The 12,481-nt window shown below is 49.1% G+C and overlaps 2 protein-coding genes across 3 annotated transcripts in view; one reads left to right on the top strand and one right to left on the bottom strand.

The window, feature by feature from the left end:
- The window catches only part of LOC127032795 (zinc finger protein 345-like), a 181,750-nt gene that overhangs the window by 135,534 nt on the left and 33,735 nt on the right, over window positions 1-12,481 (top strand). The window lies entirely within an intron of this gene.
- The window catches only part of LOC127032866 (myb/SANT-like DNA-binding domain-containing protein 2), a 37,775-nt gene continuing 25,665 nt past the window's right edge, over window positions 372-12,481 (bottom strand). The window contains exons 4-5 of one of the 2 annotated variants that reach the window (XM_050920461.1): window positions 1,991-2,601; window positions 372-1,010 (exon numbers count right to left, since the gene is read on the bottom strand). In XM_050920461.1, coding sequence (XP_050776418.1) covers window positions 715-1,010; window positions 1,991-2,546 — 852 coding nt within the window. In that variant the 5' untranslated portion in view covers window positions 2,547-2,601 and the 3' untranslated portion in view covers window positions 372-714. The remainder of the gene's footprint in view (window positions 1,011-1,990; window positions 2,602-12,481) is intronic. The other variant, XR_007768930.1, reaches the window with a different exon arrangement.

The following is a 12,481-nucleotide window of genomic DNA, read 5'->3' as shown; positions in this document are numbered from 1 at the left end:
ACTCGCTCAGACCTCAGCCAAACCAATGTCCCCTTTGTTATTGCTGCTTGCTGTGTGCTCCACAATCTCTGTGAAAGTAAGGGGGAGACCTTTATAGCGGGGTGGGAGGCTGAGGCAAATCACCTGGCCGCTGATTACACGCAGCCAGACACCAGGGCGATTAGAAGAGCACACCAGGAAGCGGTGCACATCAGAGAAGCTTTGAAAACGAGTTTCATCACAGGCCAGGGTACGGTGTGACTGCTGTGTTTGTTTCCCCTTCATGAACTCCCCCCTTTATTGACTCCTTCCCTGTAAGCAACCCACCCTCCCCCTTCGATTACAGCTTGCTAAAGGAAATAAAGTCACTATCGTTTAAAAATCATGTATTCTTTATTAAAAAGTAATTATAAAAAGAGGCAGAGAACTGACAAGGTATCCCGGGTGTGGTTTGGTAGGAGGATAGGAGGGAAGGAAAAGCCCATTAAACACATTTCAGTGTAATGACAGCCTTTTGGTTGGACTGTCCACGGGGGTGGAGTGGGCGGGTGCACAAAGCCTTCCCCCAGGCGTTCTTACACGTCTGGGCGAGGAAGATATGGAACACGGTGAGTGGTGAGGGTGGTTACACAGGGGCTGCAGCGGCACTCTCTGACCCCGTTGCTCTTCCTGAAAATCCACCAGACGTCGGAGGATATCAGTTTGATCACGCATCAGCTCCAGCATTGCATCCCACTACTGCTGATCTTCCTGCCTACACCTCTGATCTTCCTGCCACCACCTCTCATCTCGAGCGTCTCTCCTATCCTCACGTTTGTCCCTCCTATCCTCACGTTCATCCCTCCTATCCTCATGTTCACTGGCATCTTTCCTGTACTTTGCTACCATGTCCTTCCACTCATTCAGATGAGCTCTGTCATTGCGGATTACTTCCATGATTTCCGAGAACATTTCTTCTCGCATTTTCTTTTTCCTTCGCCTTATCTGAGATAGCCTTCGGGATGGAGTAGGGAGGCTGGAAAAATGTGCAGCTGCATGAGGGAGGGAAAAAAGGGAGAGAAGTATTTAAAAAGATACATTTTACAGTACAATGGTTATACTCTTTCACAGTGAACAACACTATTCACCTTACATGGCACATATGATTTCACTATAAGGTCGCATTTTGCATCTTAATATTGAGTGCCTGCGGCTTTGGTGTTACAGATCTCACAGACGTAGGTCCAGGCATCAGAATTCAGCTTGCATGCGGCCATGGTAAGCCACTGTCTTTCGGCCTCTCCAGCCTTCATATACACAGTGCCCTCTGATGCTTCTTTCCTGTTAACATGCAGCAGCAGAAGCCAATCCCCCCCATCCAATTCTCTAGGATGATTGCTTTACCCCTCCCCCCACTGCATGGCTGGTATCATGGAAGATGACTGCTAATCACCCCCTTTCCCTCCCCCACCGCGTGGCTGGTAGCTGGGAAGATTCCTGTTAGCCAAATGCAAAAAAGCTCAGCGCTATCCTTCCTCCCCTCCTCCCGCTTGGCTATGTGCAAGGAAGGATTTCTTTTAAGCAACAGCCCGGTAAGAAAATGGCCATCTCTGTCCCCTTAATTAAATTCCTTAATTTCAACCAGGTTACCATGAACGATATCACTCTGCTGAGGATAACAGAGGGAGATAAAGAATGGATGTTTCTTGAATGCCAGCAATCACCGGGACCATAAGCAGCTATGCTTTGTCATGCAATGATACCCGATTACTTGCTACATGCATGGCGTGGTAAAGTGTCCTACCATGGTGGACGGAACAAGGCTGCCTTGCCCAGAAACCTTCTGCAAGGGCTTTTGGAGTACTTCCAGGAGCGCTTCATGGAGATGTCCCTGGAGGATTTCCGCTCCATTCCCAGACATGTTAACAAACTTTTCCAGTAACTTTACTGGCCGTGAATGCATCCCAAGCCCTCATGGCAAATCAATCATTAAAAAACGCTTGCTTTTAAACCATGCTTTTAAACCACTCACCAGAGGTCGCTTCCATGGCTTCACTGTCTGGGCTAGTGGCTTGGGAGGGCTGGGAGGGTAATTCCGTCTGGGTCACAAAAAGCTCCTGGCTGTTGGGGCTAACGGAGTGCTGCGTGCTCGCTGCAAGGTCGTCTTCCTCTTCCTCCTCCTCCTCCTCATCTTCCCCCTCCGCAGAATTCTCAGCCATGGTTGAGATTACAACCCCCACCTCAGAATCCATGGACAGGGGTGGGGTAGTGGTGGCGCAACCCCCTAAAATTGCATGCAGCTCAGTGTAGAAGCGGCATGTTTTTGGCCCTGACCTGGACTTTCCATTTGCTGCTTTGGTTTTCTGGTAGGCTTGTCTGAGCTCCTTAACTTTCACTCTGCACTGCACTGAGTCCCTGCTGTGGCCTTTTTCCATCATAGCCTTGGAAATTTTTTCAAATATTTTTTCATTTCGTCTTTTGGAATGGAGTTCTGTTAGCACTGAATCCTCTTCCCATATAGTGATCAGATCCACTATCTCCTGTGCAGTCCATGCTGGAGCTCTTTTTCGATTCTCAGGAGACTGCATTGCTACCTGTGCTGATGAGCTCTGTGTGGTCACCTGTGCTGATCAGAGCTCCATGCTGGCCAAACAGGAAATGAAATTCAAAAGTTTGCGGGGCTGTTCCTCTATACCTGGACAGCGCATCCGAGTTCAGATTGCTGTCCAGAGCGGTCACAGTGGTGCACTGTGGGATGCCGCCCGGAGGCCAATACCGTCGATTTGCGGCCACACTAACTCTAATCCGATATGGTAATACCAATTTTAGCCCTACTCCTCTCGTCGGGGAGGAGTACAGAAACCGATGTAAAGAGCCCTTTATATCGATATAAAGGGCCTCGTAGTGTGGACGGGGGCGGCGTTAAATCGGCGTTTAAGGCTGCTAAAATCTGTTTAAACACGTAGTGTAGACCAGGCCTTAGAGACAGAAGCAAAAGCCCTACAGCATGCCGGCACTGTACTCAACGCAAAGGTGGCAAGGTCCACGGGAAACTTTCCCCGTCTCATGGCCAGGCTTTTAAGGTTTTGTTGAGTGGGATCCTGAGGCCACCTTTAATGTCACTTAAAGTTTATGTTTGTGTTTATATTTAGCGATAGAGATGCTGATCTGCTGTGGCTCCAGATGAAATCACTGGGAGCTGCAGTTCTACAAAGGAGCAACAAGGTGCATCCAGCTTGGACTCCAGAATGTCAGCACCCTGAATGATGGGCTCCTGAACATTGCAGCCAAAGACCCTGTCTGCTCCCTGAGGTCAGCAAATAAAGCAGGGTGGATAAGTGCCAAAGTTATTTTTTAAATGATTTTATTTCAATTGTCTTTTTATTTAAATAATTACATTTTTAAAAACCTATTAAAATTAAATGTGAAGTGATGATAACCTACAATAAGGCCTTTCATTACCATCATCTATTAAATTAATTTAAATTAAATAAAAATATTAATAAGCAACATACATTTGATGCTGAAGTTTTAAAGAAAGTCAAACAGCTGGACTGGTGGAAGTAATTGATTATGCACCGTAACCAGCATTTGTTGAAGTGCTAAACGAGATTTTAACACTTCTTTGGCAGGTGCAGAGAGAACATTTTCTTCCTTTCAGTTTATTCAACTAGTTCAGTTCAATGATTAAGAACGTAAGAGTGGCCATACTGTGTGAGACCAAAGGTCCATCTAGCCCAGTATCCTGTCTTTTGACAGTGACCAATGCCAGGTCCCCCACAGGGAATGAACAGAACAGGCAATCATCATGTGATCCATCCCCTGTTGCCCATTCCCAGCTTCTGGCAAACAGAGTGTAGGGACATTAGTTTATTCAATGTTAAGAAAATGATTGGGAGTTGAAAAAGCAAGAAAACTTTGTCCCCTCTTCCAATCTATGAATACAAATGAGGTGTCACAGGGTGAGGTCTACTAGTTCTGAAATCTTGAAGGGCAGAGTGACCAGAAACAGTCAGTTCAGTTCACTACCTATAGATCACACTTTCTTTGTTTAATGTCAGTTGTTTATCAAAACAGTTCTTGCATTAAAAGCTTATTTTTCCCTCCTCATGTTGAAGGTAGTTTTATTTAACTAATAAAAAAGTGCTGGTTTTGTGCAGCTGTAACTGAATTCCAATTTCCAGCCAAATACAGCTGGACACAAATCACAAGTAAAATATTAATCATCTAGTAAATAAGAAATGCTTCATTCTCCATTTTCTAACATAAGAAAAAAAATACAAAGAAGAATCGAAATGTATGTTAACTAATTGCTCAAATAAATGTTTTTGCTAACTGGTAAGTTACACTATATTTATACACAAGTACTAAATTTAATGTAAAGGCTACATTTAATTACATAGCAACAGGTTTTAATGCGTACCAACCAATGAGAATCAACCTTTCTTTAGGAAAGTAACTAAAAAGTTAAAATGCAAGGTGAGATTAAAACTGATCAGTGAAATCGAGGTTTTAGTGATGTCAATTACTTCTATTTAAATCAGTCCACCCTGAAATAAAGCCACTGATTATTCCCTGGAAAGAGAGACAGAGATGGGGCAATTTCCACAGATTTACACCCAGTTGGACCCATGTCAATCAGTCCTGGATTCAAGCAGTTCCAGCAGGTTTGTAAGACCCTCCAAGCTGCTCCGTTTCCCACAGATGTATTTCCCTTCTGAGAACTACAGACTAGAATGTAACAGACCACTTCAAGGTGCTATAGAACTAACCGTAGTCCTCTTAGTGCTTCAGATCACTGGGGAATTAACATTTGTTAACACAGCTTTTCAACTTTATATAATGTATTAAGTGAACGAAATAAAGCTAAGTTGAAAAGGAAATAAGCATATTAATAATAGACTAATAAAGAAGCCCAGTTAATAACAGAATGATTCATAATAACATGAATCAAACATTAATTATTAGCTGAATCAGATCAATATATCAGACCACACCCATGTGGACGCTAGCAATCTGGCATGGCAACAGCTCGTTTAGCTATCAGCCCATGCAATGGGGTGTTTTGCCAAGTAGGTCTAAGCTTGTACTCTAGCCAAAGCTTTGCTGCAGAAGGGAAGGAACCAACCCCCAAGACACAGCTAATGTGTGGATCATAATTTAAAGTGCTAGCAATGAGCTGTTTCTACCCAGATTTCATGTTTAGATGATCCCCTTATTCACTGGGTGAGCAGCATCTGACCTGACCCAGGAAGCTCAGCCACTGAGCAGAGAGAGAAAGCAAGCAGCCTCCCCTCCCTTAGCAATACACAGAGCCCTCTGATAGCAACTCTGTATTGCTCTGGGATTTTAAAAGCTGCTGTGTCCCTCCCCAGAGGGGCTCCATTAGGGATACCTAAGCAGCAGTGGCTGTTAACCAGCTGCCATACCCCACCTCAGAGCTACTTGCCTACCAGTTACCACAGATCTTCTCTTTCTGCAAGCCACCGGTTGTTTATTTATGTTTTCCCAATCACCGACCCCTGCTCTGGGCTCCCCTGCAGTCCGGATCTTATCTCCTCCCCCTGCACAGGCCAAGCCCAGTGGGGTTGGTTGGTGCTCTTCGGATAAACAGTCCCCCAGTGACTGCTCCCTGGCTGTTATTCCAGTAGCAGAAGACTCCTGAGGTCTCCCATTCCTCTTCAGGTTGAGCTGTGAAACAGAGAGAGCGGCCCAACTTGCAATTGGGGAACTAGGAAGGTGAGTGTTTGGTTTCCACCAGCTCTGAGACAGGGCACCCTAGGTCCAAACGGTTTAACTACATCTCAGAAGGACTGAACCTGGAACCTCTTCCCCTCCCAAAGCAATTCCCTTACACAGCCTTTCAAGCTGCTTTAAGGGCTGGGAATAGAATAGTTTCTAAATCGCAGCCCCCCTGCTCTACCCTACTAGACTCCACTCCCACCCAATAGCTGGGGATAGAACCCAGGAGTCTGGGCTCCCAGCCTCCCTCCATTTCCAATCCACTACCCCACACTCCATTCCCAAAGCCAGGAATAGAATCCAGGAGTCCTGTCTCTCACTCCCCCCTGCTCTAACCCACTAGACTCCCCTCCCCAAGCTGTGATAGAATCCAGGAGTCCTGATTTATATTCCCCTTAACTGTAACCACAACACCAAACCTTCCTCCCCCTCCGCCCAAAGCTGGGGTTCAAGTCACAATCAGGATACCTTAGCTGTACACTGGGAGTCAGGACTCATGGTTTCTCTCCCTGACTCTAGGAGGGGAGTGAGGTAGAGTGGAGTGGTTAAAGAAGTCGGGGTGGGTGTTCAGGACTCCTGGGTCCTATCCCCAGCTCTAGGCCACCACATACCATCCAAAGGGTATGTCCATCCCCAAAGTGTATCAACCCTGCTCTGGTAGGACTCCCACTCTGCATGGGTGAAGGGATTTCAGACTCCCTGGATCATTTCTCTCTCTAGGCTCACTCATTTTCACTGTGCTGGCTCAGGGGGCTGGGATGCAGGAAGGAGTGAGGGCTCCAGCTGGGGGTACAGGTTCCAGGGTAAGGCCAGAAATGAGGAGTTCAGAAGGTGGGAGGGGGCTCTAGTCTGAGGCAGTGGGTTGAGATGTGAGAGAAGGCGAGGGCTCTGGCTGGGGGTGCGGGCTCTGGGTTGGGGCCAGGGATGGTGGATTTGAGGTCCAGGAGGGGGCTCTGGGCTGGGATCAAGGGGTTCAGAGGGTAGGAGGGAGATCAGGGCTGGGGCTGGGCAGGTGGTTGGTCCCAGGACATGGTCAAGGTGCAGGCTCTGGACAGCGCTTACCTCAAACAACTCCCAGAAGCAGCAGCACATCCCACTCCGGCTCCTAAGTGGAGGCGTAGCCAAGTGGCTCTGGGCGCTGCCCCATTCACAGGTGCCACCCCCACAGCTCCCATTGGCCATGGTTCCTGCCCAATGGGAGCTGTGGGGGCAGCACTTGGGGCGGGGGCAGCGTGTGGAGCCCCCTGGCTGCCCTTATCCATAGGAGCTGGAGGGGGGACATGCTGTTGCTTCCCAGGAGCCACGCAGCATGGAAGCTAGCAGGGAGCCTGCCAGTCCCATTGTGTGGTGCTACCAACCAGACAGTCAACAGCCCAGTCAACGATGCTGACTGGAGCCGCCAGGATCCCTTTTCAACTGGTCAAAAACAGAACACCTGGTCACCCTACGCTCCCCTGATGTGAAAGGGCCTCTCCCCTGTAGCAGGGAGCTGGGTAAAGGATGGAGCCAAGCTGCGAGTGCAGCAGAGACCTGGAGTTACTGACTGGGGGAGGGGTGTTTCTTAAAGGGGATCAGGAATAGTTAAGGGGACTCCTGCCCTAAGTTCCCTCTAAGCTGCTTGGCTGCACGGCTGTGCAGCAGCCTATTAAGTGTCACACAGGCACTCAGGCAGGGGTGGCTGTAGGTATTTTGCTGCCCCAAGCACGGCAGGCAGGCTGCCTTCGGCGACTTGCCTGCAGGAGGTCCCCGGTTCCGTGGATTGGGCAGCAGCCTGCGGGAGGTCCGCCGAAGCCGTGGGACCAGCAGACCCTCCGCAGGCCTGCCGCCGAAGGCAACCTGCCTGCCGCCCTCGCAGCAACCGGCAGAGTGCCCCCCATAGCTTGCCGCCCCAGGCCACCGCTTGGCATGCTAGTGCCTGGAGCCGCCCCTGCACTCAGGGCTGCGGCGGGAAGAGATGCCTCTCATCCAGCCAAGGAGCTGATGCAGCTGGGAGAGAGATGCCCCTCCCCCAGCCCCAAGCTAGCCCAGACCCAGACCTGCTGCACATGGGGAAGAGGTGCACCTCCCGTGGCCCCAACGCAGCCTAGACCTGGACTTGCTGCGGCGGGGAAGAGGCACCTATCTCACGGCCCCAGCCCCAGAGCTGATGCAGCAGGGAGAGGCGCCTCAGACCCCCAGCCCAGGTGATGCTGTGGGGAAAGAGAGCTGGGAGGAGTCCTCTCTCCCCACTGTAGCCCCAGGGAGCCTGCACCCCAAGCCCCTCATCTCCAGCCCTACCCCAGAGTCTGCACCCCCAGCCAGAGCCTTCATCTCCTGCACTCCAACCCTCTGCCCCAGCCCTGAGCCACCTCCCACACTCTGAATGCCTCAGCCCCACCCCCGTCACATGAATTTTGTTATGTGCACCAATATGGAGGTGAGGTGTCACACATCTCCTCCATATAGGTGCACAAAAGCAAAATTCATTCTGCACATGCATGGGAAAAATTAGAGGGAGCACTGCTGAGTCCTGCTTATAGGGACCTCTTCTCTGGGGGATGCACCAGGACTTCTAATGTAGCATCCCGAGACAGATTTGCCAAGTGTCACACGTGCTGTCGGTCTGTCCCATAGGGTTGGTAAAAATCTCATACTTTGTTTGAGAGACAAGATGGGTGAGGTAATATCTGCTATTGGACCAATAAGCAGGGGGGGAGAGATAGCTCATTGGTTTTTGCATTGGCTTATTAACCCCAGGGTTCTGAGCTCAACTCCTTGAGGGATACCCTTAGGGATCTGGGACAAAAATCTGTCTGGGGATTAGTCCTGCTTTGAGCAGGGGGTTGGACTAGATGACCTCCTGAGGTCCCTTCCAACCCTGATAATCTATGAACTTCTGATGGGAGGAGAGAAGGGATCTCCTCCCCCCTCAGGTGGTCAACTAGCACAGCGTTGCCAATTTAGTTGTTCTCCAACTAGATCTAGTTGTTTTAAAATTTTTCTAGTTGGGAAAAAAAATCCCATGTAGTTGTTGGTTGGAAATTTGAATTGAAATTGAAACATGAATACACACTTTAAAGGCATACACATGATAAACTACTTGTGTCTGAAAAAAGCATAATAGCTTTGGAAAGTATGAACACAGACAAGCTTCCTCACACAGCTGTCAGCACATTCATTTTGAGGGTGTTGGCCCATCTAATAATTTCAAATGAAGATTTCTAATAATCACCAATAAATCATCAGATTCAAACACTGATGTTTATTGGTGTTTTATAATATTTAAAATGTGGGGCCAGGAGTTAGTGCCAAATCACCTTGCCCATGAAAACATACAGCCCATCTTCACCCTCACGGTCTCACCCCTCGCCCCCCTGTAAAAAACACCCTGTCTAATTTCAATTCTCCAGGGAAACACAGAGAGAGACAAGCTTTTGAGCTCCACAGAACTCTTCTTCAGGGCTGGGAGAGGACCTCACAGCTAAATGCAATTTGGAACAGATTGTTTAGCATATGCAGTTAACCCATATTGTAAGGGACCATTCAAGGCAGAGTTGCCTTTTAACACCTCATAGGACAAAAAGAGGAGTTAGTGGGTTACAGATTGTTGTAATAAGCCATAAATTCAGTGTCTGGTCAGTCCATGATTTTTAGTGTCTAGCAGAGTAAAGAATTTAATCTCCCAGGCTCTTCTTTTGAAAGTTTTGTGCAGGTTTCCTTTGAGGAGGAGAACTGATAGGCCACCTGGGGGAGGCAATTATTTTTTTTGTCAAGGTCCAAATTTCTTTGTCAAGCAAAGGAGAGTCAAGGTCCAGACTCCAGAGAAAATAATAAAAAAACCAATAATGATAATAAATAAATACAAAGATTTCAGGATGCATTTTAAGGCATCCGGTGGTCCAGATTTGGCCTGCAGTCTGCCTATTGACTACCCCTGGATCAGACGCACAGTGATCGCTTTGTGAAAAGGGTTCACCCGCAGATGATAATTGGGATTGATAAAGCTACAGCTACACTGCTTACACCTGGTTTGAGGGAGACAGACTAAAGAGTAAGGAACTTTAATCCTACTTCTTCTACACAATGCTCTTAATGTTCCTCTGAGCATCACAGCTTTGGTCACCAATTCCTCCCATCCCAACTTCAGGGGAGCTATAAACTAGCACTTGCCCATTCACCATTATGTTAGCTGTTACTGGACATCTGTCAGGTGGGGGATTCCCAGGGTTGGGACAGGGGTTCCCAGAGTTAGTCCCTGAAACAAGCACCACACTTAACAACAGCACAACACTGTTCACTAAACCAGGAGCAGAGCCAGGTCAGGCTCTCCAGCAGGGGTTATACAGACTTGGCACAGCAGTCATTCAACCAGCTCTTCTCTTCCACCCACATTGTCTAGACACACACACAGACTCACTGCTCCATGCCAGTGCAATACTCACCCCATGTGCACTCTGGTCTGGCTGGCAGTGAGCACAGAACAGAGTGTTAGTTACAAGGTCTCCTCTCCAGGCTATGAGGTCATAACATTCCCCACCCTTTAGCCAGTAGCTACTAGATTTAGTGTTTGACTGGCACTTCCCCCAGCCAATCAGGTTTGTGCAGAGTAGCAGATGGAGAAGAGCCAGGAAGGGGCTGTCTCACAAGCACCACACAAATTCATATCAAGGAGAGCTAGGAAAAGAACCCAGATCCCTGCAAGAACCAAACATCCACTATTTTACAACAACATCTTTCATCAGAAAGGGGCCACATTATCTGCTTTCCCTGCTAACACAAGGTGGCTCTTTTTGTCCAGGGGTAGTGTCCCCCTGGATCTCCTGAGACCAAACCAACCTGACCTATCCAGAATAAAATCTGCTGGTTTCTGTGCCATGCTGTGCCCAACACAAAGCTAAACCATTCTTCTTCTTCTGCCAATATGCTCATCGAGTTAGGTGGAGCTGTATTGATACAGGGATTAGTTGTAATAAGTGGCCAGAACTTGACCTGACATCACAGAAGAGCCAGGGCAGCAGTTAGAGGGATTCCCCCCCCTCTTTTTTTAATAATTAGGGTGATGCAGTGTCCCTCTAGACACTGCCTGACTTACACCCCCTCCTGTTGGCTACCAGCCTTGTCAGGTTCAGGGCTCCCTCTGGCTCAGAGCAGCAGCTGGGACTCACAGCTGGAGCCCTGAAATGTACAAGGATGTCAATTCCACTGCTGATAGGCTCCCTGCTGTGAAATTGAGCCGGTGGTGGGCTCACAGCTGCCCTCCGCCAGGTGTCAGTTAGGCACTGGAGGCTGCTCACCTCCTGAGCCTGGTGCAGGGCTCAATTTCACAGCAGTGAATTGTCAATTTCACAGCTCCAGCTGTGAGTTCTCCACTGCTGCTCTGAGCAGAAGGCAGCTGGCAAATTCGCTGCTGGGAGGCTCCCTCCTGTGAAATTGAGCCGGAGTCACCTTGGTGGCCCGGGGGCTCCAGCTGTGAGCCCTATGTGGCTGTCAATGCCCCCACAATGCTCCACTTCAGTCGATGTAAGCGTTCCTGGTGTGCCACCAGCAGAAGGAGGGGAGTGTGGACACCCAGAGACCATTGAATTACTGCAGCGGCTTTCAATGGCCCTAAATTAAGTCAAGCTAATTGTGTAGTGTAGACAACCCCTTAGGGTGCATGAGAGGTTTTTTTAAAAAAACCCATAGAGTTGCAGGGCTGCTCTTATGGCTGTGAGAGGCACTTCCCCATGGTGACACTTCACTAGGTGTTCCAGGAAGATGGAGGAATATTAAAAATGTGTCACTCCTTTTTGACACCCCTCTTGCTGACTGTTAGTGCCCACCAGATGCCCACATCTGCACTGGCATTCACACAGTGCCATGCACGATTCCTGCTTTCTTTCTGTGCATCTCTCTCAGTTTTCCTGGGGGTGGTTTAGGCTAACCAAAAGTAGTGACTCACAGGGAATCACTAGAACAAGGAGGAACAGATAGGATGTCTGTCAAGTCCTTGCCAGTTTGTCTACAGTTGGCAAAGTGGATGTGCCACTTGCTAGTTCATGTTAGCTAAATTAGGCCTATATACTGCCCCGTTGGCTATGGGGAGGTGGTGGGGCTTGGAGGAATTGCCTGCTCCAGTTGGAGACAGCAAGGGATGGAGAGTGGAGATCTTTCCTCAGATCTAATAATTGGAGATACACCTATCTCCTAGAACTGGAAGGGACTTTGAAAGGTCATTGAGTCTAGCCCCCTGGCTTCACTAGCAGGACCAACTACTGATTTTTGCCCCAGATCCCTAAGTGGCCCCCTCAAGGATTGAACTCACAACCCCTAAGTTTAGCAGGCCAATGCTCAAACCACTGAGCTATCTCTCCCACCAGCTATAGCTGTTCCATGCCAGGCTCTGAGAGGCTGTGGGGTGGCCCTTTAATCTAGGTGAGAGGGATCTCCACTTAATGAGAACCCCTTCTGGAGATGATACAGCCCGAAATAATAGGTCATGGCAGAGGGTGCTCCCAATCCCTCCCCTCTTCCAGTCTCGGGGTGAGAATTATGTGCAGAGGCGCTGACTTCATCAGTTCCTGGAGTGGTGCTCGATTGCTGCTCTACTCTAGGCCCCACCTCCACTCCATTCCACTCCTTCCCCCAGTTTGCCTCTTCCTGCCCTCACCTTATTCCCCTGCTTCTTCCTGCTCCCGCTCCTCCCCACCCTGTACCTCCTGCAGTGGGTGGCAGGCGCTGGGAGAGAGTGGGAGGAGCTGATTGACGGGGCCTGCCGGCGAGCTAGAGGGCTGGGGAGGGAGACGCTGATCCACAGGGCTCC

The sequence above is a fragment of the Gopherus flavomarginatus genome, chromosome 12, assembly GCF_025201925.1.
Source record: "Gopherus flavomarginatus isolate rGopFla2 chromosome 12, rGopFla2.mat.asm, whole genome shotgun sequence".
In the NCBI taxonomy this organism is placed as follows: Eukaryota; Metazoa; Chordata; order Testudines; family Testudinidae; genus Gopherus; species Gopherus flavomarginatus.
The sequence above is the reverse complement of the archived record's forward strand: the minus strand, read 5'-3'. Positions and strand labels throughout refer to the sequence as shown.